This window comes from Pseudonaja textilis, chromosome 1 (genome assembly GCF_049901715.1).
Source record: "Pseudonaja textilis isolate UNSWEBS1 chromosome 1, rPseTex1.2, whole genome shotgun sequence".
Classification (NCBI taxonomy): domain Eukaryota; kingdom Metazoa; phylum Chordata; class Lepidosauria; order Squamata; family Elapidae; genus Pseudonaja; species Pseudonaja textilis.
In genome coordinates, this window is record NC_141990.1 from 181,992,652 (window position 1) to 182,018,744 (window position 26,093).

At 37.7% G+C, this 26,093-nt stretch overlaps 1 protein-coding gene across 4 annotated transcripts in view; it reads left to right on the top strand.

Annotated features, from left to right (window-relative positions):
* The window catches only part of PDE1A (phosphodiesterase 1A), a 177,795-nt gene that overhangs the window by 46,042 nt on the left and 105,660 nt on the right, over positions 1-26,093 (top strand). The window contains exons 1-3 of one of the 4 annotated variants that reach the window (XM_087919855.1): positions 9,506-9,598; positions 10,410-10,550; positions 12,114-12,217. The exons of 2 other annotated variants lie outside the window; for them this stretch is intronic. In XM_087919855.1, coding sequence (XP_087775981.1) covers positions 12,165-12,217 — 53 coding nt within the window. In that variant the 5' untranslated portion in view covers positions 9,506-9,598; positions 10,410-10,550; positions 12,114-12,164. Of the gene's footprint in view, positions 1-9,505; positions 9,599-10,409; positions 10,551-12,113; positions 12,218-26,093 lie in introns of those variants that run through there. One more of the 4 variants, XM_087919854.1, reaches the window with a different exon arrangement.

Genomic DNA, 26,093 nt, shown 5'->3' on the forward strand with positions numbered 1-26,093 from the left:
CTTTGGTGATAAAATACCTAGTGATCTCTTCAGGTGTGATCAATGGGAGGGTGCTGAAAGAGCATTCAGATGGCTTCTGCAGCTCCTGGAATAACAAAAACAACAACAGGTGTCCACTTCACACAAAAGTGAACTTAAATTAATGGCTAGCTTCCTCTCTCCTCCTCCCACATTTCAAACAGTCTTAACAGTTACTTCTGGGGGGAAGCCATTTGCCTGCAAAGGTCTTCATTTTCCATGAAAATTGCATGCCATTATTTTTGCAACAAATCATCTCCACAAGCGTTATAGCTACTTGTGACTACAGTGACAAGAGTAGGCAAGCATAGCTGTGATTGACCTGGATTGTTTGCCTGCTTACAGATCCTTGCAAGTACCACAAACAAAGCCAGCGAAACTGACAAGGATTTCAGTTGTTCGGTTTTATTTTGAATGACCGCTTTGAAATGGGATTTCCCCAGAGGCATTGTTTAAGCTGAATGTGAGGGGAGAGTAATGACTGCTCTGGCAATGTGAAGCAATAGTTAGTCCCAGTAGGGAAATTGTCCAGCAATTCCCTATTTTAAACATTTTACTAAAAATGCCTGTTTGGTTGAAGTCTCAGGTACACCACAATAGAATCAGAAATAAATTGATCTCTTCAATGCCACAGAAGTCTTGGGAATCATGGAGATTTTGGTGATGTTTACAAACTCTGAGACCTTATAACAAAGCACCTTTGTCCTTAATGCAGTTGCACTTAAATCCTACCTCTATTCTGTGAAGCAAAAATAGTTAAAGACTTGTATTACTTCTAGCATTTTTTTAAATTATGCTGCTCTGTGACTGTAATAACGATTGAATACTTTACTTTTTTTATTGTCCACCCCCCTATCCCACTTTAATGTAGGTAACAAAGGAATGGTGGAAATAGGAAAGTGATTCTTACTTATTTCTTCTTCATTTTTACTACACAAATTTTACATCTGCTATTTATGAAGCTTACAATCTTGTAGGCAATTTAGATGGCACAGAGTTACTGTCAATGCAAACCATGGCTTACAGTTCTCCCCTCTCCCATATCTAATACTTTTTAACATTCCTATTCTTTCTTGAAGTAAATGGAATTGAAACCTTCTCTGTTTTGCCCTCTCAAAGAACTGTAAAACCCTTCAGAGTAACTTTCACATTAAATTGGGTCATGTAACCATTGTGTTATCCTACTCCCTCATGGACACAGAAATAAGAAAGCTTTATGGAGTTTTAACTACAAGCAATTATAATGATCAGTGAACTGCAACTTCCAAATGGATGGACTTAGGAAACATACAAAAAAAACCCAATCCCCATAATGCACTCAACGAGCCTGAATTCTGTTCACTCGGGCCAATAACAACATCCCCGCTGGCTCCAAACCAAGGAATCCCATGTTTTGACTTGTGTGTATCCCAGAACAAATATAGCATCCTCTTAATTCTCAAGGGGACCTATTTCTCTGGTCTGTTTTTCTCAACATCATTCTTGGTTATTTCTCAATTCATCTTCATCGGTAATACCAAATATACAATGGTGGTTAGAAATAGTGCTTATAATGTCATTGAAAAATAATATTATCTGAGAATGAGATCCTACCACTGCTGACCCAGAATTCTCTTTTGGTCGGGAAGATGAGGTTGTTTTTTTTTTGAAAACAATTTTATTGTTTTTTTAACAGACAAACAAAACAGACAAAACATAAAAGCATCAGCTCTCTTCCATACTTATATACAAACAGTGTGTCGGTTGGTTCATCAGTTTTGTGCATTCATTTTGTAGTCTCAATTACAATTATGTTACATAATAACTCTTATTATCAATCCAAACTTATATATCCTCATATCATTATTTTAAAAAAAACATTTGACTATACTTTTATTCATTCATACTTTATGAGATAACTATAGTTTAAGTAATTTATTCTATAACAAATCATATAATCATACCAATTCTATCCTAAAAAAAACACTTTATAGATGTAGTGTCAAGTAGCAAAAGAGAAAAAAAACAACAAGGATATTCCTTATTACCTAACATTCTAAATATTCTATTTCCAAAAAAATGGAAGATGAGTTTTAAAGTTAATTAGCTAATCAATAACCTGAGCCATTCACCTCAGTACTGTAGTGGTCTTTTCTTGGGATTCTCTCACTGTCCTCTGGCATCTCTTGGTAATGCTGGGAATTTACCATTGGCCAATATTAAACTAGAAGTGGAGGACTGGTGATATTCTTGTTGCTGTCAGATTCCAATTCTTATCCTCTCTGATTATAGAGGACCATTAAATCCCTGGGTAGACAATAGTGACTTAAGATGCATGACTTGGAAAAGGTATATTGCAGTTATACTAACTCAAAAATAAGCCAATGGGTTTGATTCTCAAGGTGCATGCTTAGTTTTGCTTTGACTGAGCTTGACTTACTCTTCCCTTCCTTTGGTATCTGGAATTTCAAGAACTACACACAAAAATTCTCAAGCCATAAATCACCCAGCACCCAGGCATTTTTACAAAAGTTTATTTATGTAAATATATTTACAAAATACACAGGGCTGCCCTTGAAGAACACCCAAAAGCTTCAACTGATCCTAAATGTAGTAGCCTGGGCAGTTTATGGGTATACCTCAGTATGGACATGTAACACTTCTGCTTCAGAGATGCATTGTTTGACAGTTTGCTTCCAGGTACAATTCTAAGGGCTGGTTGTTTCCAATAAATCCCTTCGTAGCATAGTGGTTACTTGAGGAATTATTTATCTCTCAGTGTACCATAGTGGCAATTGGGTGGGGAGGTTGGGAGGTTGTTAGATGTTCCAGGTTCCTTCAGTTAAGTAATTGAGCCTGGAAGCATGCCTTGTCTATAGCAACACCTGCCCTCTGGAATGAGGTTCCATCCTTGGAATGACCCCTGTCCTATTGGTGTTTTGAAGGGGCCTGAAGACTAGACCTTCGGCAAGGATGACTGAAGCCTCCTTTTAACCTAGATTGTTTTCCTTCACTTACATCTGATTTTGTCATCCTGCCATCTCTTTTGTTTCTAGTTTTTCTAGTTTTAATGCTTTAAATAATTTGTAAATTACCCAGAGTTGCTGAAGATGTAATATATTTCTTATTAATGCTACTACTATTTTTTGTATTATTGCAAATGATATCTGAGGATCTTGGCTTCCTTCAATGATGTTATTTTGCAAAAGCCCAGCACGCTGGTCAATAAGAGGCAATGGATCAACTCAGCCAAATGCCATTGTTCAGTTACTGAGAGTTCTAAATGAATTAGAAGGAATGGGGCATATATTTAAAAATAGAAGGAAAAAGCCCCAAGAACTAAATCCAGCCATGGAAATATGAACATTCCTTCAAGAGAATCAGCCAAATATGATCTGACCTATTGTGGCAAAAAGCTGTATTGTATACTTGGAGATTTATTTTAATTGACTTAAATATAAGCATAAATTCTTGTCTATATGGTAATATGGTTATGCATGATGAAGGTAATAAGCAGTAATTAAGATGGGTCCTGGTTTTATTATTTAACTTATTTTAATTATATTTATTTTATATAGATGCACATAATATATAATAAATTAAATTAAATTAACATAATATTAATGTTCAGTATAGAGAGAAAGGTAGCATAAAGTAAAGTGAATGAGGGAATAAATGAATATATTTATAAGGGGGTTGACTCATCCTTTTGAATAAATCTATCAGGGCTGAAGAATCTGTAGGGAAAAAAATGAAGAGATTTGAACTATTAATCTTGTTTCTTTCCTTTTCAGTGGTGAAGTAGTTAGGGAAAGGTCTTCTCCATTTACTGTCTGATGGCAAGAGAATTATAGCTAGGACAGATAATGACCCTAATATTAATTAATAATAGATCCGCATAGATGTCACTTTTTAAAGAAGCAGAATTGCATTATTACCACAAGCAGCCGCACTAGAAATGCCCAGACTGAAGATATTATACTTTAGCCAATTAATCAGTCCTATGACATAGCTCTCTAGATGTGTTCAGTTACTTCTGTAAGCATTCATATTGACAGATGGTGCAAGAAAAATCAGAGCTTAAAGTCCTTTACAATTGTTCATAACTTCACTGCACAAACACTGGAATGGCTAATACTGTGTAGGCTTCCTTCCTTCCTTCCTTCCTTCCTTCCTTCCTTCCTTCCTTCCTTCCTTCCTTCCTTCCTTCCTTCCTTCCTTCCTTCCTTCCTTCCTTCCTTCCTTCCTTCCTTCCTTCCCATAGTGCCTGAATGAGTCATTGTTGCTTACATTCAATAGTTTCCTCTTTGCAAGCTTGGGAAGTCATTAGGTTAAGCTTCAAAGTGTTTTTTTCATTTACTGACGTCAAGACAAGGAAATAAATTGAGATGGTCTTACACATTTATGTGCTTCAAGTTAAATGTAAGCTTGGGAGTTAAATTGTAAGCTCGGGTAACCTTTTGGGACACGTTTCTTTCTTTGCTTTTTAGCTGATAAATACCCATGGAGACAAAACAAATTTACAGTGAAGTACAAATGAAGAAAAGATAGAGCGCTGAAAAATCATGAAGATATGTGTAGTAGTGTTTTTGCCTGCTACCAATTATGTATCACATGAATTTGTTCATTTGACTGACTGGTTAAAATGTCTGCAGTATTTTCTCATAATTAAAAACAACCTCAGAGTGGGATAGATTTGTCTGAAAACTGGGGGCCATTACTGCTTCTTGCAGTAAGAAGTTTTACAACTCAATAACTCAGAGGAGAGGAAGTTATGCCAAAGTCATATATATGATATTGTGCACTTCTGCACCAGAATTCTTTGACAGCTTGAAAGCTGTTCTGTACATTTGCAGTCAGTGGTGTTGAAGAACTGGGATGATTTATCTCCAGTTCAAATGCTGTATAGCTTAAAATGTGATGAAGCTAGGTTGTAGAATATGGGGCTCGGCTTCCCCATTGGAAGGAGCCATGCTCCTTATCAAGGTTCCTCAGCTTCAGGACTGCAAGGGAAATGCTAGCTGGATGGCTTTGCAGCCCCTACTCAATGCCTTAACAAAACGCACAGAAGTAAAAGTAATAAGACGTGCAAAACTGTATATCCTTTTCATTGATTTTCAGGTGATACAACTTGACGTATTTCAGTTTTCCTATACTCCCTCATCTCCCCACATTCCCCCTGCCCCCAGCATAGTTCGGAAAAAGAGTAAAAGGGTTTTTGTTATTGCAGATCTTGTAACAGTTCAGGGTAAGGTCTATAGACAGTCTCAGTCATCCAGGTCATGGTTGTCCCAAAGGTGCTTTTTCAAGAGACAATGGGAGTTTCTTGTTTTTCTTTGAGGACGTTATGCTCAGTGGTGGGATTAAAAAAAATTTACTACCAATTCTGTGGGCATGGCTTGGTGGGTGTGGCAGGGGAAGGATACTGTAAAATCTCCAGTCGGAGGTGGTACTTGCCGGTTCTCAAAATTTCCACTACCGGTTCTCCAGAACTGGTCAGAACCTGCTGAATACCACCTCTGGTTACGCTTCTCATCCACGAAGCTTCTTCAGCTCTGACAGGATGGTCATTCCTCACCATCCTATCAGGGCTGAAGAAGGTTTATGGATGAAAAGCAAAGCGTCTTCAAAAAACCCCCAAGAAAGCTCAGTTGCCTCTTGGAAAAGTACCTTTGAGATGTTTAGGGCAAGGCTTTAACTCCTGCGCATCTAATGTTGGTGAAAGACTTTGAAATCTGTATATACTGTATATGTATAGATAACAACAAATAAACAAGAAGTATTGTGAACCTTACCACTGCTTTAAAAAGAACAGAATAAGGATCCCAGTCCACACATTTCTATTCCCCACTGGAGAACAGGGAAAGTAAAATAAAATTTGAATTTGCTACTTCAATGTTTCTCAGCCTTAGCGACTTTAAAGCCTGCAGACATCCATTCCCAGAGTTCCCAAGCCACCATGCTGGCCAGCGAATTCTGGAGTTGAAATTCACACTTCTTAAAGTGGCTGAGATTGAGGAACACTGTGCTACTTTTTGGCTGTTAGAAAAATAATAATCCAAACCCTACATCCTGTCTGCTTTCCCCAACTGTCCAGGCCTCCAACCCCAAACCTCAAAGACATAACAATTGGAAGAGTATTTCATGTTGGACTCACTAGGTGGCGCCCTCTTCAAGCCCTGTTTTACTGCTTGCTTCTAACTATAGAGCAAAATTTAAGCTTGCTTCTTCGGCTTCACCAGCAGTTGTTGCTCTAAGCTTTCATCGGGCAGGGAAAAGTTGATAACTTTGGAATCATTACCTCAGAATCCTCGCAACACCAATGAAGGATTGCCTTCCTCAAAAAGATCAACACTAAAAATTTTCCCCACAATTCATCAGAAATATATGCTCTACTTGGCTAAACATTGGAGCCCAAACAATACATATAGATCCGTTTTCGGTAATTTTCTGTGGTTGATCTGAATTTTGGCCAATTCACTGACTTCTAGAGAAGACCATGGCTGCCAGATTTCATATTTGTATCTTCAGATAATCAATTCGATAAATAATTCACTCTAGAAAGGTACATTACATATTGGCAGAACTGTTTATAATGAAAATACCTCAACGAAAGGACATTTTTGTGTACCTTTAATAACAGTATTGAGGAATTTCAGGGCCATGGAGAGAGATATATGAGAAGGATTGTTTGTGGGCATACGTACGTATAAGAAATATGCTTCTATGAGCATGGCTGATTTTAGTTCAGGCTGTTGTACCATATCACTTTTTGAGGGAAACAGAAAGCTATTGGGAACTGATTAATATGATCTGTGATACCTGATAAGTGGCTATTTATAGTCATCTTTTTCATTGATTTGTATTCTTCTTCGTTCAGTGGAAATTAGAAAAGGCAAGAAAATATCTACTTACAAGAGTTCATTTAGTGACCACTCAAAATTACAACAGCACTGAAAAATGTGACTTATAACCATCTGTGGGCACACACAGTTACTTTGCAGCATTCCCATGATCGTGTGATCCAAATTTTGATGCTTGGCAACCGGTTCACATTTAATGATGGCTGCAGTGTCCCGAGTTCATGTCATCCCCTTTTGCGACCTTCTGGCAAGCAAAGCCAATGGGGAAGCCACATTCACTTCACAACTGGGTTACTAACTTATCTATTGCAGTGATTCACTTAGCAACTGTGGCAAGAAAGGTCATAAAACGGGGCAAAGCTTAACAAATGTCTCACTTAACAACAGAGTGAGCCCAGAAATGTTGGGTTCAATTGTGGTCATAAGTCGAGGATTACCTGTAGACATTTATGGTAAAAACATAATCTGGACACTAAAAAAGTAAAAGATGGAACCTAATATCAACATTAAAAAAAGTAAGAGATGGAGTCTTCTTTGAGTCAGGCTCAACTTTTAATGTACTAATGCAGGAGTTTCCAACCTTCTGGTCCTCTGCCTGGTACTAGTCCTTGGTGTGTTGGGAACCGAGTCACACAAGTGGCGGGCAAGCATGTGAGCACATGAAACTCCATTTGTGGGCACACACATGAAACTATCCTCTCTGCCCACTGCTGCTGCTGGTGGTCCACAGAGCCGGAAAGATTAGGGACTTGCTATCCTAATGAATACATCCATGTTGTATTCTTGGTTTTTTTTTCCTCTTCAGATTCAGAAGTTTTATTAAGAATGCTTTCTATTTAGTTTACTTTATTGTCATTGTACCTCGTATAATGAAATTAAATGCCATCTTCAGAACTATAAAAATTAAACACAAAGACACATCCTTTGCATTCTATACAATTGAATTGAAAACTCCTGATATTGCATTAATATTGCACTGTACAGTAGAATTCAATATAGTTACTGCTCTGGGATAGAAGTTGTTTTTCAGCCTATTTGTCCTTGTTTTTATTATTCTGTACCGTCTGCCGGATAGTAATAGTTCAAAAAAAAAGGGGTGCCCAGGATGAGATGGATCTTTGAGAATGTGTTGAACTTTCTTAAGGTAGCGGGAGCTATAAAGCTCTTCCAAAGAGGGGAGAGGGCAACCAATGATCTTCTGGGCAATGACGTTAAACCTCTGGAGTGCTGTCCTATCTGCCACTGTGCAGTTAGCAAACCATACACAGATGCAGTAAGTTAAGATACTCTCTATGGTGCAGCGGTAGAAGGTCACCAGCAGTTTTTCATTCAGTTGTTGTTTCCTGAGAACTCTCAAGTAGTATAATTTTCTTCCCAACTTATAGTTGTACTGCTTTCCTTCCAAATATTAACCAAGTCGCACCTCTGAAATCAGTCAAGCTTCATAAGATGCTGTAACAATAAGAAGGCATTTCTCAAGTTCTACCTATAACTTGGTAGCAAAACAAATATGTGTAACTCTTTAGTAGGGGAGGTGATTACAATTATATTATATTATTTGTAAGGAAGGCATTTGGAAAAGAGCTTCAGCAAAGATCACAAAATATAGACTGATATTGAAAGAGATGCTTCTCCACAAATTGGAATCTATAGCAATTAAAGGCTTTGAAGGTAATCAGTATCACTGATTTAGAAGTCATACTCAGCTTGCTGGCACTCAATTATATATACACCAAAATCAGCTCTTGTAAAATAATTCTAGAGCTTTATCTGCTGAAGACCAGGCAAAGATACCATAGAGAGAGTGTGAGATTGTTTGGCATAATCCATAAGAAACAGTTGTTACACTTCTGCAATGGTGGGATTCAATTTTTTTTACTATCGGTTCTGTGAACGTGACAGGGGACGGAGACTGCAAAATCCCCATTCCCACTCCACTCCAGGGAAGGTCATTGCAAAATCCCCATTCCCTCCCTACCACTAACCTGCTTTCCAGCTCTGTTCTCCTGTGCAGGACAACAAAAGAAGACCCAGACAATCAGCTGGGATTTGGGAGGCAGAAAATAGATGGGGGGAGGGCCAGTCAGAGGTGGCATTTGCTGGTTCTCTGAACTACTCAAAATTTCTGCTACTGGTTCTCCAGAACTGGTCAAAACCTGCTGAATATCACCTGTGCACTCCTGGGGATTATCTTCTGTGTACCTCCACAGTGAGAGGAGGTTATGGGAAGAGATCTGGAGAAAGTTCCAGTACAGGGGGAAGAAATGAGGTTTCTCCATGTCTGCTCCTCAGAAGATCTGACAAACTTAATCAGAGGGTCAATCGAATGGCTAAAAAACCAGTGATTCTGAAATGAGCCTTTCCATCCTGAATTCAGGTTGCAAGATTATCTTCTTCAAGAACCAGGACACCCAGATCTTGGGTTTTTATTTTGTTTCTTGTGAAGGCCTGCGGTGGTTGCCATTATTTATGATAATATTGATGCTACCAAATTAGATTTTGAGAACTTAGAATTTAGAACTTAGACTTAGAACTTAGAATCAATGTTGACTCCAGGCAACTGACCAGACAAGCTTCTGCAGTTTTCCTAGTAAGATTTCAGAGATAATTTGCCCTTGCCTACTTCCTAGGGCTGAGAGAGAATGACTAGCTCAAAGCCACTCAGCTGGCTTTATGCTTAAAGTGTCCAAGTCTCCTGATTTCTAGACAGATACCTTACCCACTGCATCAAATACACAGTAAGTGATTTCTTGTGAGATGGGTGGTTGTATAAATTTGAAAATGAAAGATGATAGATATAGATAAATTAAATGGCTGGCAGGCAGGCAGGCAGGCAGGCAGGCAGGCAGGCAATGCGTTATATTTAGAATTATTCACTTTTCAGTTTCTAAAAGCCATAACTGAGATGCCCAATCTAGCTTCTAACCGGGGGCTATTCTGAAATGTAGACACCATGATTTTAAAAAAAAATCTTTCTGCCTTCAGCCTCCCTCACTTCACTAAGTGTAGCAGCGTGAGAAATGGAGTGTGGGTGTTTGCTACGGATGGCTATTAAAATGTTTCCCAAAGATGATTTCAGGGCAACTTTAAGAAAAGTTGTTTCTCATTGCCACAGGAGTCATGGCAGAAGTCGTGAACTTTCAGAGTTCTACATGGGGGAAGTATTAAATTACCCTTCCACAATCAAAGTGTGACTTGCTACGTGTTCAGGTTTTTCAGCTGTTGTTTACTGTATCTCAGGGATATATTTGCTGGGTTCATTTAACAGGTCACCTATCACAAATATCAAGGTTCATTAGGGAGACCACAATGCTATTTTTAAGGAAAACTTTCCAATCCCATTGGGTTGCAATCAAGTTCCACTGATGTTTGAGGCAAATAATGTCAGACTTTCTTCTTCCTTTAGGGTTATTCTCTGGGAGAGGGGCTGAAGCATGGCCAGAATAACATCAGACACCCCAGTTAATGTGGGCTAATTTTGTTTTAAATAAATATATTTTTAAAAATGGGGACCAAACATGCGCAATGCCTCTTCTCTTCTTTGTGCAGTCCCATCCCCCAACTCTTCGGATTGGAGCCTGGGAACAAAAAGTCTACCCGTTGTACAACATGACAAGGTGGTTTATACTTGGGTATAATCCCCTATACAGGTACATGCGGGAAAAGTAAGCTGGCAGATCAAGGCAAGAGGTACATGAAGCTCTTCTCTATGATGTGTGGATTTTCTTTATATGGCTGTAGCTGCTAAAGAATGCCTAGCAGCTGCCTCTACTAAATCCAGTCCCAAGGGTATGGATCCCCTTCATTTCTATAGGACTATGAAACCAGTGATGGGAAGTATTGTGGAAGTATAATTCTTCCCCATAGGAAGTCCTCGTCTGTCAATCACACGTGGGACTGGCAACTCGGTCATTAAGTGAGGCAGTTGCTAAGTGAAACACAATGTGCACACAATCTTCCCTCAGCTTACTTTTGCTTTACAACAGACCACCAATGCAAAGATTGGTTGCAAAGGTACTTTTTTAAAATGAAGACTGCCTGTATTTAAAGAACTGTAACTTTGTAACCCCTTTGTCACCCCTGTCATAGAAAGTCGAATATTCTGAAATAATTGTTAGCGGTCTTAGAAGAGCTCCACCCTTTTAGTTTTTTTGGAAAGCCATCAAGACCTGGCTTTTTAACCAAGGTTCTGCAAGAGTGTAGTACAGAGATCCATAGTATGGAATGAGGGCAACTGGACTTGCTGTGAGGGGACAATTAAGGCTCAGTATTTTAGTTTTATTATTTTCCTTTTTTTAACAGTTGCTGTATGGACATTGGTTATGTTGCTGTTATAAGCTGCGCAGAGTGGCTTAAGAAGGGTGACTGTTTAGATCATCTGAACAAACAAATAAATAAATGATCTATGTTTTGCCACATGGCCAGAATGAAACGAAACATCTGACTTTGCCAATAAAGAAGCCCACTCCATTTTAATTTTTCTAACTCAAGGATAATGGCTCCTTGCTGTGTAGTTAAGATCCCACCAGTTGCAAACATCAGACTGTGCTTTGGCTGACTGTGGGCTCTGAGGTTGTGTGGGTGCCAAAAATTATGAGTGGTAGTTTAATGCACATAGTTATAGTCACCCATCAGCCAAAGTGAATAATAGCCAGACTGTAAAATAATTGCAGCAATGTCTTGAAGTGAAGCCAGGAATGGAGATCAGAGCCATCCGTCTCTGTTAATTTGTATACAGTTCTTACAACAGCATAGAAACATTTAGAAAACACTTGCAGAGGTTTACTCTGAAACAGCTGGACAACTTTTATTTTGAAGAAAGGGGAGGATTTTTTTTTAAAAAAAGGAAAGAATGAAAAAGGGAAGCCTCCCAATGGACTAGTCTAGTTCCACAAAGCAAGGCAGCCTTCAAGTTGAAGACTTTGACCAGTGCATTTTTAGAAGAATTCTCATGCCTGGAGTAATCTAGCAGAAGTTTATTTTTTTCTTTTAAGAGAAAAGTCGGTAAAAGTTCTTCATTTTCTTCAGGCAGCTGAAATCCTTCCAGGGGACTCTTCTCTGCTTTGCTCAATTTGTCTTCGGTCTCTGTGTAACAGCCTGCATGTTTTGGTGCTGCTCAGACTCTATGTGGTCTCTATGGCCTCATTTTACGGGACTGTCACACGGAGGGAGGTTTTCCCCAGCACCACAAAAAAACCTTGGTGTGGTCTCTTCAGCACAGTAGCTAAGAACAAGTTTCCCGATTGCTCCCAGGTTCTCCCAGGAACGCTTTTCAGGAAGTGGCTGTTCCTCCCCCACACTTAAATGGATGATTATGTTACAATTAGGAAAAAGCATCTTCAGAGACCTATCTTTAGGTAAGTGGCATTGTCGTTCCTCTGGATGCGAAGTTATTTTGAAGGGAACTTTTCACAACTCTTCCTGGCTTTCAAATATGAAAGCAAATAAGAGGCTTTCAGGAGCAGGAATCTGAAGTTAAACTTGCTCTGCCTGCTTGTTTGTGTGAGCGTGTGTGTGTGTGTGTGTGTGTGTGTGTGTCTGCCTGCCAGCAGAGTTTCGAGATGGACATTTTCATGCAAGTTGTAGTAAACTTTTGGAGGCTTCTGATACAAGATTGGAATTGAAACAGCAGCAACCTTCTGCCTAGCCAAACATCATTAACTTTATCCCAGACTCTGAGCTGGGATTTTGATGTTTGTGAAAATTCCCTGGAAATGAATTTATTCTTTTTAAAGCTGGCCAATTGCTCAGATACATTCTCTGTGCCTTACTTTGTTCAGACTCAGTTTAACTGAATGGGCCAGAAATGTAATATCTATTCATATTTTCTTGGGCTTCGTAAAATGCAGAATTTTTAACCAGACTTCTAGGAAATATTCTTCGATTGGAGTCTTAATAGAATGCTTGATTTGGAAACTAAATGCAACTGTTTTGCTTTAAAAAAATCAGCTACTCAATAGCATGGTCCTATTGACATGTATTCAGCTGTACATACTACTTATCCTAATAGATTTTAGTCCCTAGCAACTATTTTCAGATTTCAATCCAAATCATGATGATGTTCTCTTTTGCAAAGACTTCATGGCGGTGATTTTTAACGTGTTTCTTCTCTTCCCTTCCTTTCCCTTCCCTTCAAGTCAAACTTGACTCCCGGCAATTATTTGCCATTGCCTTCTTCCTCAGTCTCAGAGGCAGTGATCGGTCCAAGGTCACTCAGCTGGCTTTTGTGTATAAAGCAGAACCAGAATACAAGTTTCCCTACTCCAAGATCCACACCTTAATCATTAAACCAAACTCACTCTCTAGATTCTTTAGATTCCCATTAGAATATGCTTAAAATCCCATCTTAGAAACTAAATAAGGTTTACTTCTATGTAGACATGTGTAGAATTGTGTCATTATGCAGCATAGCTTTATGCTGTATTATATCGTAGAAAGTGATCATCACTTCAATCAAACATCAGGACCAATTTAAGAATTTTCCTATAAATCCAGTCTAAATATCAGTAAATACTCTGAATATATTTGATCTTTAAAACAATTAAAAAAAGACTTCTAAAAGTTATTATATTTGTATTATATGTGTATCATCTACTATATTTGATGATAAATGCCATTATATTTATACTCATCCATGCCATTTGGTTTACTCTCCTGTGATTATTTTTGGACCAAATGGTTTTCCAAAGTAATTATACTTCAGCCTTGCCATTGTACTGTGATAGTTGTATCATTTATCTTAGAGCTGTATAACACGTCTCAGAATAATTGCAGCTACTTCTATAAATGTTTTTAAAATTCTTCTGGAACGGATGAGGTTGCAAGTAAGAAATCTTGATCCTGAAGGGCTGATCAACAATGATCAACAAATATCAGACTACCTTAGTCCCTGGAAGAGTATGTTGAGTTGCATCTAGAAAGGACAAGAGTATCTATCCAAAAGTTAAATTCCAAAGGTAAAAGTGATTCTATTCTTGTTGGAACATCTTGGATCTTGTTGACTCACTGTTGAAGAAAATGTTCAGGATAGGATGAAATTTAATCTAGGCGTTACTATCAAATATATTAGATGATACACATAAAATACAAATGTAACAGCTTTCCAAAGGTTTGTGTGTATGTGTGTGTGTGTGTGTGTGTGTGTGTGTGTATTCATTTTCAGCATAAAAAGTTCTATATGTTTCATACTGATTATCACATGGTAGGGTTTTTTTTTCTTTTTTTTAGACCTGTAGTATTTAGAGGAAGAAATAATGTAATTTATTTGATGATGCCCTAACATTTATAATTTAGAAATATTTTCATCAAAATAAATGACTATAAATTTTAGTAGACTTTCCTTTCAACTCTTTCTTTAGATCTGTAACTCCTTTTATTGGATTGAATGAAATGTCTTCTGTTCCTAGAGGAGACAACTTCTAGAATGTCCATTTCCCCCACCCCCCCAAGGAATTCAGCAAAGTTTCAGGATTAACCCTAGGGAGAACGCTGTCATTTACATGCATTTCCCTTAAGATAATCGAGTAAAAAAAAATTCTGCACTGATATCCAAAACATGGAAACATCACTTTTTTTTGCAAATGTCTACTCTATTGAGCATTCACTTAGAGGTTAGTTCATTAACTTGTGTTTTGAGTTTCATTCCATTTTTTTTAAAAAAAATGTAGAGCAAACAGGGATGAGTACATGGAAGGAATGGCATATAAAGTCATACTTCAACTTCATATCCCAAAGGTGTGATTCTGGGGTTGTGGTGCTGTTGTCAAAAATCAGTTGTGGAAAAAGAACTTATTTTTCCCTTGAAAGAATTGCAACAGAAAGTAATAATGCTCCTGAAAACGAACAAAGAATTTAGGAGTACATTGGCCTATACTATTTTATTAATTAAAACTATAGATAATAGAATTTTACATTTGAAACCAATTTGACAATTTAATTCAAAGATGATTTGTTTACATTTTTATTTGATTATTCAAATAAATGGTAGAGTAGAGTAGAGTAGAATAGAATAGAGAATACAATAGAATACAATAGAATACAATACAATACAATACAATACAATACAATCTATTTTATTCTATTCTATTCTATTCTATTCTATTCTACTCTACTCTATGCTACTATGCTACTCTACCATTTATTTAAATAATAAAAAAAAATGAAACAAATCATCTTTGAATTAAATTGTCAAATTGGTTTAAAATTGCTTCACGCAAAAAGAAAGTATAGCTCAACCCACCAAAAACATAACTGTAAAAGACAGACCAGAAATAAAAGTTAAAATAAGCAAAAAAAAAAAATAGTAAGAGAACATCTGTCTGATCTTGATGAAAACAAATCACTGGGGCCTGATGGATTACATCCCAGAGTTTTAAAGGAGCTGGCAGAGGTCATCTCAGAACCACTGCACCATATCTTTCAAAAATCCTGGAGCACCGGGGAACTACCAGAAGACTGGAAAAGAGCTGATGTGGTTCCCATCTTCAAAAAAGGAAAAAAAAAACAGACCCAGGAAACTATAGACCAATCAACCTAACATCAATACCCGGGAAGATACTGGAAAAGACAATAAAAAAACAGATCTGCCTACATCTAGAAACAAGTAAAGGAATAACTAGCAGTCAGCACGGGTTTGTTAAAAACAGATTATGCCAAACCAATCTTATTTCATTCTTCAACACAGTGACTAAATTAGTAGACCAGCAAAATACTGTGGACATATATTTAGATTTCAGCAAGGCATTTGACAAAGTAGACCACAACCTACTTCTTAGTAAGCTAGAAAAAAGTGGAATAGATAACACAACCACCAGATGGACTCGCAACAGGCTGGCAAACCGTACTCAATGAGTACTCCTTAATGGGTCTAAGTCTACATGGAGGGAAGTAAGCAGTAGGGTGCCACAAGGTTCCGTCTTAGGGCCAGTAGTCTTCAATATCTTCATTAATGACTTAGATGAGGGAATAGAGGGGGAACTTACCAAATTTGCAGATGATACTAAGCTGGCAGGAATAGCTAACACCCGAGAAGATAGGCTCAAGATCCAGATGGATCTTGACAAACTAGAACACTGGGCCATATCTAATAAAATGAAATTCAATATAGAGAAAAGTAAAGTCCTACACTTAGGCAAGAAAAACCAAAGGTACACATATAGATTGGGTCAAACCAGGCTCAATAGCAGTAACTGTGAGAGGGATCTTGGAGTCTTAGTGGACAACCAACTAAATATGAGCCAGCAGTGTGCAGCAGCCGCCCAAAAAGCTAATGCAATCCTAAATTGTATTAACAGAGGGATACAGTCAAGATCAAGGGAAGTACTAATACCACTCTATAAAGCCTTAGTAAGACCACACCCAGAGTACTGCATCCAGTTTTGATCACCACATTATAACAAAGATGTTGAGACTCTAGAAAAAGTACAGATAAGAGCAACCAGGATGATTAGGGCACTGGAGGCTAAAACATACAACGTACCGTTGCAGGAACTGGGCTTGGCTAATCTAGTAAAGAGAAGGACCAGCGGAGACATGATAGCAGACTTCCAATATTTGAGGGGCTGCCACAGGGAGGAAGAGGTCAAGCTATTTTCTAAAGCTCCTGTAGGCCAGACAAGGAATAATGGATGGAAACTGAATAAGGAGAGATTTAACCTATCAACCAATGGAACAACTTGCCCTCGGAAGTTGTGGGAGCGCCATCACTTGAGACTTTCAGAAGAAATTGGACTGCCATTTGTCAGAAATGGTGTAGGGTCTCCCGCTTGGGCGGGCAGTTGGACTAGATGGCCTACAAGGTCCCTTCCAACTCTGATTATCTGTTATGTTATCTGTTATCTGTTATGTTATGTTTCCCAAAATGTCTGGAATGCCATATGGAGCCACAGTGAACAGATCTCCATGGTAAGGCTGGTTCTTCAGATGAGGCAATGATTATGTCATTAAACTCCCCCTGCATGATATATTTCATTGTTTCAGTTTATCATTTCTTAATATGCTGTAGCTTATAGCATCCTTTTTAAAATGTGACATGTGGAACTGGAGACCATTTTCCAATACAACAGGATTACTCTTTGGAACCAGGGGACAGTGCTTCTTTTAATGGAACCTAAATCACATTTGTTTCTATTACAATCCTGACAATTTCCTGGACTGAGCTGAAAATTACAGTTTTAAAGAATATCTTGTCAAAGAAAAAAGGAAAGGAAAGGAAAGACATAGAAAGTGTTTTTTTTATTTATTTAAAGTTATGGATATTTTATTCAGTCTTTCTGTTTTTTATTTTCTCTGAAAATATATTTGTATCACAATTATCTCTGTGTTTTGTTCTTTTTCCTTTCCTTTTTTGTTATTATTTTAAAAGCAATAATTTCTTTAAAAAAAACAAACCTACACAGCAAACACCCAATCACACTAATTAGAAATCAGTGCTTACATCATCCCTTCAAAACAGTTGATTGTTGCAACTATTGCTCTGGGATTTTTTTTTTTTTTTCAGGCTCAGATAAAGAGCCAACTATGCCCCAACTTTACTCCACTTTTTGGAAAATACTTGAAATAGAAATTTTCATCCTAGACACTGGAACAAAATCCACGAAATTTATGATCTGTCAAATCCTGCTGATTATCTAATTCCAGGAAACTGCATTTTATCTGATGTCCAAGGCATTATCACATATAAAATAATGCAAAACACTTTGCTAATTTAATTCTATTTTAATTTTAAAAAGCTATTTGTTTTGAGATAGAAAGACATCTTGTACAATATTCTGGATTGTATTTTCATGCACATAACAAACAATCCCAAAGCAAAAAGCAAGCCACCATTATAACATAATACTGTTTTTTTTTAATACAAACAAAAACACAATGCCCTTACATGGACTTTACTTCTTGTCTGAAAGGTCAGTTTAAAAAAGAGTTTACAATTACAAATTAGCCAAGAATTGTACCAATGCCCATGTTTTCAGTTATGTCTTAACTTGATTGGTTTTCTTATATGCAAGACATGTAACTAAAGTTATTTAGCTGAAATTAGCTTTGTTTAATTCTTGCTGGTTTTTATTGCAAAGAGCTTAACTGCAGCATTGTTTTAAATATGTACCTATAAGGATGTTACAAACTGATTCCTATTATGTTGTGTCCATTGATAAGAGGACTTGCTGTGCTTTAACAAAGAGTTCAAGACAATTGTTTAGAACAGGGGTGTCAAACTCATGACATGGCGGCATCACGTGTCGTATCAGGACTTCCCTCCCCTTCACTAAACTGGGCATGCATCCTTTTGACACCCTTGGTTTAGAAGATGCTTCAGTTATCTAGAGGTTAATAGCTCCTGGAATGACTAACATGCTTGGATAGGTGTTGGATTTTGGAAGGAAGCAATTGAGACATTGAAACACAGGCAAGGAAGAAAATTGGCATGTATGTTCTGTGGAAGTTGGGAAAAAGTTATATTTGAGAAGAATTGAACTCTACTTTGTTCGTTTTAGTTGAATTGCTACTTTGGAGGTGACAAACACGTATCTACACTATTTTGTCTCTAGCACTCTGCATTTGGGAAAATCAACCTACCTTGGTTAATGTCAGCATTTTCTCCTTAGAATGTGTAAAAATCTGCCCTCCTTCAAAAAAAAAAAAAATGAGCTCCTTTTTCTATTGCTCCCTTTTGTTTCAGGGAAGACAGACTTAAACAAAATTATCAATATCTTTTTTAAGGGAGATACTGATAAGTTTTCATTTAAAAGAACTCTCTGGCCACTCTTATATGTAATGAATACTCCAAGAACCATGAAATACAAAGCTGGCACCTTGTTTTTAAAGAGCAGAATACTATAAATTAGCAAGTGTGATTTGGTCAGCTCCAATGGTGGGATTCAAATTTTTTTACTACCAGTTCTGTGGGCGTGGCTTGTTAGGTGTGGCAGGGGAAGAACACAGTAAAATCTCCAAGTCAGAGGTCGGATTTGCCGGATCTCCAAACTACTCAAAATTTCCACTAGCAGTTCTCCAGAACTGGTCAGAACCTGCTGAATACCACTTCTGGTCAGTTCCTACGTTAAGGTGGAGCTTCTAAGAGGGCTGCAACAATCTCTCCCTTGCATAAAAGCCAATTTCATTGCTTTGCCCAAGGAGCCACCAATTATACCTTGCTAGGAGCTTGCCAAATAAGGAAAACGGGAAGCAAAATCAGGTACAAGCCAGACCACTGTTTTCCCCCAACTCTGTATTGTCTCTAGACTGTCCAGAGGCTTGCAAAATTTTCAGAATGGACTTGTCCTTATGCCAGAGATGGAACCTGAGGTCTTCTGCAAAAGAAGCATATGCTTCGTCGGTCAGTTGTGTCCCTTTCCTTAAATCAGAGGCAGGAGGGACATCCGGAGACCCCAGGGTAGCACGAATCCCCCTTTTGCAAGCCATGGAATTGTCCCAACCATTGCTACTGAAAACCAGAGTGCAGTTTTCTGCAATTCCAAAAGAGAAATGCATGAAAACACAAATGAATGCCTGAACTAGAGTTAAGTTTAAAAAGAAAGAAAGAAAGCAACCCAAACAGCTGACTCTATTTCCAGGTGTGCCAAGTTTGGCTCCATGGAAGATTTGACTTTCTTTAACATCTATGACCACCAAAAAATGTGCTCACCGTCACCTTAAGGAAATAATGAAACCCTAGTGCCATTTCTTTGCATTTGTAGTTGCGTGTGTTACAGAATTACATGACAACACGGCAAATTGTCCTGTGAAACAGATATGGTGACTCTCTCAAAAAAAGACTGTATGTAGTGGGGCCTTTTAAAATTCACAAAGGAAGGAAAGAATAATAATCAATCGACGGGTAGCATAATAATGTGATGATCTCCTGCTAAGGGCTTGGTAAATAAAACGAAGGAAGGTACAATATAAATATTTGAACTGAATCTATCTGCAGGCTATTTGGTGTGGAAAGGATTGCAAAATCCAGTTGAACTATACTGTCGACTGATCTAAGACAGAGATAACAGCAGTTTTTAAAGGAAAAGGAGCCGTGTAAGGGAATGTCCTTCATTTATTTTGGCATTTCCAACTCTTCAGATGTATTTAAACAGCTGCCCAAATATTTGCATCCAGGCTCTTCATTGTTCTTCATGAAGATGAATGGCAGAACAATCTCCACTGACATGCAAAGCAAAATAATAGTTTCAAATAGAATAGGATTTTATGCAAATGGGCAAAATAATAAAGCAAAATAGAGGCTATACCTGTTTTTGAAATGGCAACATTAACAACTATGGAGCACAAGATTTGTTAAGCACCAGGTGTTCCCTTGGGCTTGTTTAAGAAATGAATGCTTGCAATGACATTTATTACCTCAAACATTGTACTATGCCAATATGGATAAATTTTGGAACTAGTAGATGTGTTTTTTTAAATATAAATATATATACATATATATATATATACATATATGTACATACATACATATACACACATACATGTGTGTGTGTGTGTGTGTGTGTGTGTGTGTGTGTATATATATATATATATATATATATATATATATATATATATATATATATGCCAATTGTTGAGCTTGGCTAGTGATGACATACTTAACTGGATTGAGAATAAAGAAAAAGGAATACACAGATTTTTTATATTTTGACTGTGAGATAAATCAATTCAACTGCTGGAATAGAGTTTGCTAAAAACTAGCACTTTGGTGACAAAAGTCCAGTTTTTATCAAAATTATGAAATGTGTATTGTGATGTCACAGTACAAGCTCTGCTCTTTGTGTACACACACACACACACACACACACAGAGAGAGAGAGAGAGAGAGAGGACTCATTGACACTTGTGTATCTATTATTCTTTCATTCCAAAACTCTACAGGTCTTTCATATGGGTACAGGCCTCTTCCACTCCAAAAAGTGGACGAGTATCATCAGTAACTAATGACAGTACTATATAAACCAGGGGTGTCAAACTCTATTTCATTTAGGATTGCATCAGAGTTGTGTTTGACCTCAGGTGGCCAGGGTTGGGCATCGCCAGCTTGACATCTGTTTTAGCCCATGACAGCCTCCTTGCAGCCCTCTGCCAGCAAAAACAGAGCTCTTTTTTCTCTGGCAGAGGCACCACAGGCGGGTCCTTCACTGTTTCCAGGGTAGGTCCGTGGGCCAGATTGGAGTGGGATGCGGCCTGTGGGCCTTGAGTTTGACACTCCTGGAATAAAAGTTCCTTATTCAGAATCAAAATGGCACTGAAGATCAGTTCTAGGAAGCAAGAGAGTAAAACTGTTGCTCTCTGCTCAAGCTCTGGATTTCTCAAAGGCATGTAACTGAGCACTATGGGAAACAGATAGCATCTTATGTTCATTTCATTCTCTCATTCCTTCCATATCAGAAGATCTTATGGTTCTCTTCCATAACAGGAGATGGTTTACTTCTGCTAAAGTGAACAGGAAGCTCTTGTTCTATGAGTATTTTACAGCCCCTGCTCACAACTAACATGGGGACATTACATATTAATCAGGATTCATTGGATGTATTTAAGCCTAACCTTTAAAGTGATTGATGAATCCATGTCTCATCCAAGTATGAGTCATTAAAGGGAAAATAATATACCATGGGAAAAATGAAATCTCAAAGGGTTAGGTTACAATACCGTAAGGGCTATGGAAACGACAATAAAACTTCTAAAATGGTGCCCATGGGTATGTGCTTGTGTGTACGCACAGACATACATGCACGTTCATATATAAAACTGTTGAATCAGCTAGAACTCTGGCATACTTTAAATCTTAGGGATTTCTCCTTTTATGTCCATTTTTAAAAGTTAATCATGGAAAAAATGACACATGCTGTCTGGTCACCTAAGAATGGTTCTGTTAAATGAAGCATTTTAAAAGCCTGGAAAGTTATATATAGCACAGCACAGGGCATGAAAGAAACCTACATACAACTACCAGTTGCTGCCCTCTGAGGATGCAAACATTCACTACCAAGATTTTTGTAGTGAAGGGCCTAGAAAATCATTAGCAGGGAATATAATGCTATTAAAACTGGGGGGAGGGGGGGAGAGGAATTCATCCATTCTGTTTTTTCTATAGAGTTCAGAGTTCTCCCCCAGACTCCCAAATCCCAAGCATTTAGTCTGGAGTGGACAGGCTGTTGCTTATGCGAAGGCTGACATTTAATAGTGGAGAAGACCGTGTATGACCTTTCAGATGTTGAGCGTAATGCATATTAAATATGCCTTCTTTGTTGTGATTGGAAAGAGATGTGTGACTTTAAACTGGACAGCTTTCCTTGCGAGCGTTGAAGAAGGACTAAAAGACTCTGAACTTTTGAGGCAGTTGGGAAACAATTTAAGTAATAAACATTTATTTCATCCCTTCCAGGTTAATAATATGTATTTTTAATGCAGATTATTTTTCCCTTTTTTTTTAAAGAAGCAGCAATAGATTGTACTGTGAGCCATGTACTTTTCCCTGGGTCTTCTCCCATATCACGGACCAGTAGATTGTCATTCGTCTGTTGTTATAACTTTGGCTAAAGTTTCAGCCACTCTGGAATGTCATGAATTGTAGTAGCTCCCAGATCGTTCTTGGGATCCCAGGGGTTGAGGTTCACATGGCTAATAGGTGCTCATGTTAGTGCAAGCTGATATACAGGTCAGTTAATTTATACTTAATCTTAATTCATACTTAATCTTGATTCTAATCTACAGTACATTCAGTGGTAAAGTGATTCCTTTGGGAGTGAATTAAATGATATGTCATTTAATGGGTTTTGCCCAAGAGTACTATTAATGCATTGAAGGAATCCTTGGTAAATTAAGAAGTTTTGATCTTAGGGATTCCATTAAGAGAAATAGCCAAGGAAATAACGATGTTTTTCTTTTACACCTCTTTCCTATTTCTTCATAATTCTTTTTAACAGCCTTCCATACTCATTTGTAAAATTTTGGAACACATTCTCCAAATTTTGGGGAAGGGGGAAGGGCTAGGTGCAGTAGGAATGGTGGCAGTGCAGAAATGCCCTTTTCGTTCTTTGAATTTTATCCATAAGTAAAAGAGAGCCTTTGGACCCAGTCTCTTGCACAAAATAGCTATCTTAGAGTGATGTGAAAAAATACAGTGTTGTGGTAAACTTAAATTAGTACGGGCCACAGGACCATGTGCTTCCCCCATTATATTTCATAAGTGGATTGTAAGTATTGTTTAAAAGTAAACAGTACAGCTATCACATGAATATTCTGTGGAAAGAGTTCACAATGTTTAGACTATCAGCTTAGAGTTGGAATCAGAACGTCCCATGAACCTCCCTCCCTCCCTCTCTCCCTTCCTCCCTCCCTTCCTTCCTTCCTTTTTTGACAAGAATTGTGTATGAAAGGCCTAGAGAGTTACAATATTCTACTATTATATGTCTATATGCACACACACAACACCTATGTAATTTTTTCCTTGATAGAATTGGATCAACTGTCTCTTATTAAGGGAAATGGACAAATACAGGCATACAGGTTTGTTGCATTCATATTGGAGATGACTCTAGTAATAATTTCACACAATTTCATACTTAAGTGATTTATGGTAAATTAAAAGAATTAGGCTATGTGTTTTCTCTTCAGCTGACAGCACTAGAATTTTGCAAATATTCATCCTTGCTGAGCTAGATTAAAAAACAACCGTGAATATGCACACCAGGGGAATCAATAGCTATGGTACAGAAAACAATCTTTTCTAGTCTAGTTCCCATGTTATGCTTCAATTGAAATTAGCCCAGCTCATTATTTGACCCTATATTAAGTACAAGGGTGCAACTGTTCATTTCACCCCCTTGTTCAGCAGATGTGGATACCATTTTCATTGTTACAACTCGCTAGGTGCTTTGAAATCAATAAATAAAATGCAAAATGAAAACAATAGATCAACCACTATAACATAATTTATTTAAAAATGCAGAAAAGAAAGAAACCCATCAGTAAAATCATACATACTACATCCATGCAGGAAGGCATGAGTGAAGATGTTCTTCAAGAGGCACTTAAAAGATGTTGCCATAGTTGCCTCATGAATTTCAGAACAGAGTTACTACAAGAAGGTACACAGTCAAACCTCTCCCATTGTAACACCTTCAAAGTGTCAATGTCCCAAGCAAATAAAGTTCTTCAGATATTTTTTTGCGGGCTCTTCACACACTATGCCAAAGCAAAATTCAGCTAAGGCACATTGTACTTTAAGATGATAGGCAAACCAGAGTTTCAGACTGAGAAAGAAGCAGTCTGGAAATTGCCTGATGAGGTTTTGTCCCTCCTGGATAGGTCTTGTCCCTAGAGCTTCTTTACCAAGAGATTAACAGCTATTCTCCCTGTCTCCCATATTCTAGGGGAGTTTGAAACAAATGGTGTGTGTCATAATTAGTTGAATTTGTTCATGATCTTCACTGGGTTGTATTTTCATGTTACACTGAGCCCTAAACTATCTACAGATTAGCTTCGTGGGGCACACTAAGCTAAATTATGCTTGGCTAGCTGTATATATATTGCTGGGCTGTACCATTGTGACTGTGCTTACATATTGCATTAAGCTATAGCAATAGCACTTAGACTTCTATACTGCTTCACAGTGCTTTACAGCCCTCTCTAAGCAGTTTACAGAGTCAGCATATTGCCCCCAACAATCTGGGTCCTTGGTTTATATATTATTTTATAATATGATTTGATTAGTTTTGATGGGATGTGTGTGAGGGGCTGATGTCAGGAGACAGAGGAGAGAAACAGAAAATTAGTTTCTGAAGAACTATCCATTCTAATCCAGAAAGTCCAGGCAGTTGTTGGTAAAGGCTACCCCGAGGCATCAATGCTGTTACCAGACTCACAGACCCAAACTGAAAACCCAAGAGCAGCACTGGATGGAAACATGTACAAAAGTTATTTCTTTATTTAAATCTAGAGCTTCACCCTCTCCATAAACGGGGACCCTGTGGAAAATTCAGGGGGAAAACACAGATTTTGGCAAATCTCTCTGTCTCTTTCTCTCATTTCAAATTTCTGAATTGCTCCCAAAGCTGTGATAGAGTTCAGATTCAAAACACACACATCTACTTACTTTGGAGCAAAAATGACAGGGATTATTTCCTCCCCCAAATTTTGTAGCCTCTTTAATTTATATTATTTCCCTTCTAAAAAAATAAGAGATTTTAAAGCACTTATTGTAAAAAAAAAAACAGTTAAAATGGTTTAACATGCAAAGAGCAATAGCAAGCACACATAGTTAAGCTGAACTCTTTGTGAAAATACAGACACCACTATATAATTTTATTGGGAACAATGTGGAAGCCACTGTCTTCTGGGATTTTTTTTTCTCCCCCAACTTCTTTCAGTAGCCAACAACTTTGTTAATTTGTAAGTTTTGCTTACAAGTATTAACTAGGCCCAATGCTGCTAATTTGCTTTACTCAGGTTAAGGAAACTAAGTATTTGTACTTGCTGAGCCCCTATGAATAATAATCAATAATCAATAAAATGAATTATTTGATGCAACAACTGAATGAATCAAATACTTTAAAGTTTTCATTTGCCAACAGAATACTGATAAGAAGGGTGATATTCTTACCCAGACCTGAGCATGTTATACACACACAGACACACACGCACATGGGCCATGCCTGACCCTTTGTCCCTGTCTGGCTTTTATTTTGAAGGCAACTGCTATTTTTATTTTCAATTTACATATCATATGTGCGTGCATGCGTGCCTATGCATCTTGACAACACTCTTGGTCCAGCCCTCCACAGCAGTCCCAGTTTCTTTTACAAGGCTTCCATCCTTCCATAATAACTTAGGTTGAAAGACTATAACTTTCCCGATAAGATTCATGGTGAACAGAGTAGATAGATTTCAGAGTAGATAGATTTGTGGTGAACAGAGTAGACATAGATTTCTATTCTGCTCACCATAAATCTTATGTAGGGAAAGCTACGGTCGTTCCACCTAATCTAATTTTTGCCTGTAGTTTTCACATATAACTCTTAGTTTCACTCTTTAGCTCAGACCTGCATGTGAGAACTTGCATAAATTAGGAGGTTGCACAATTATGCTTATGGTAGACTGATATCTATACAACAATTAGTGAAGTTGCAATTCCAATCTTTTAAACTTTTTCCAAACTTAGAATTGAGTTTAAAAGAACCCTCCTATTTTTCTCCTTAAAGAGGTGAGATTTAATCTGCCTTTGGATCCAACATT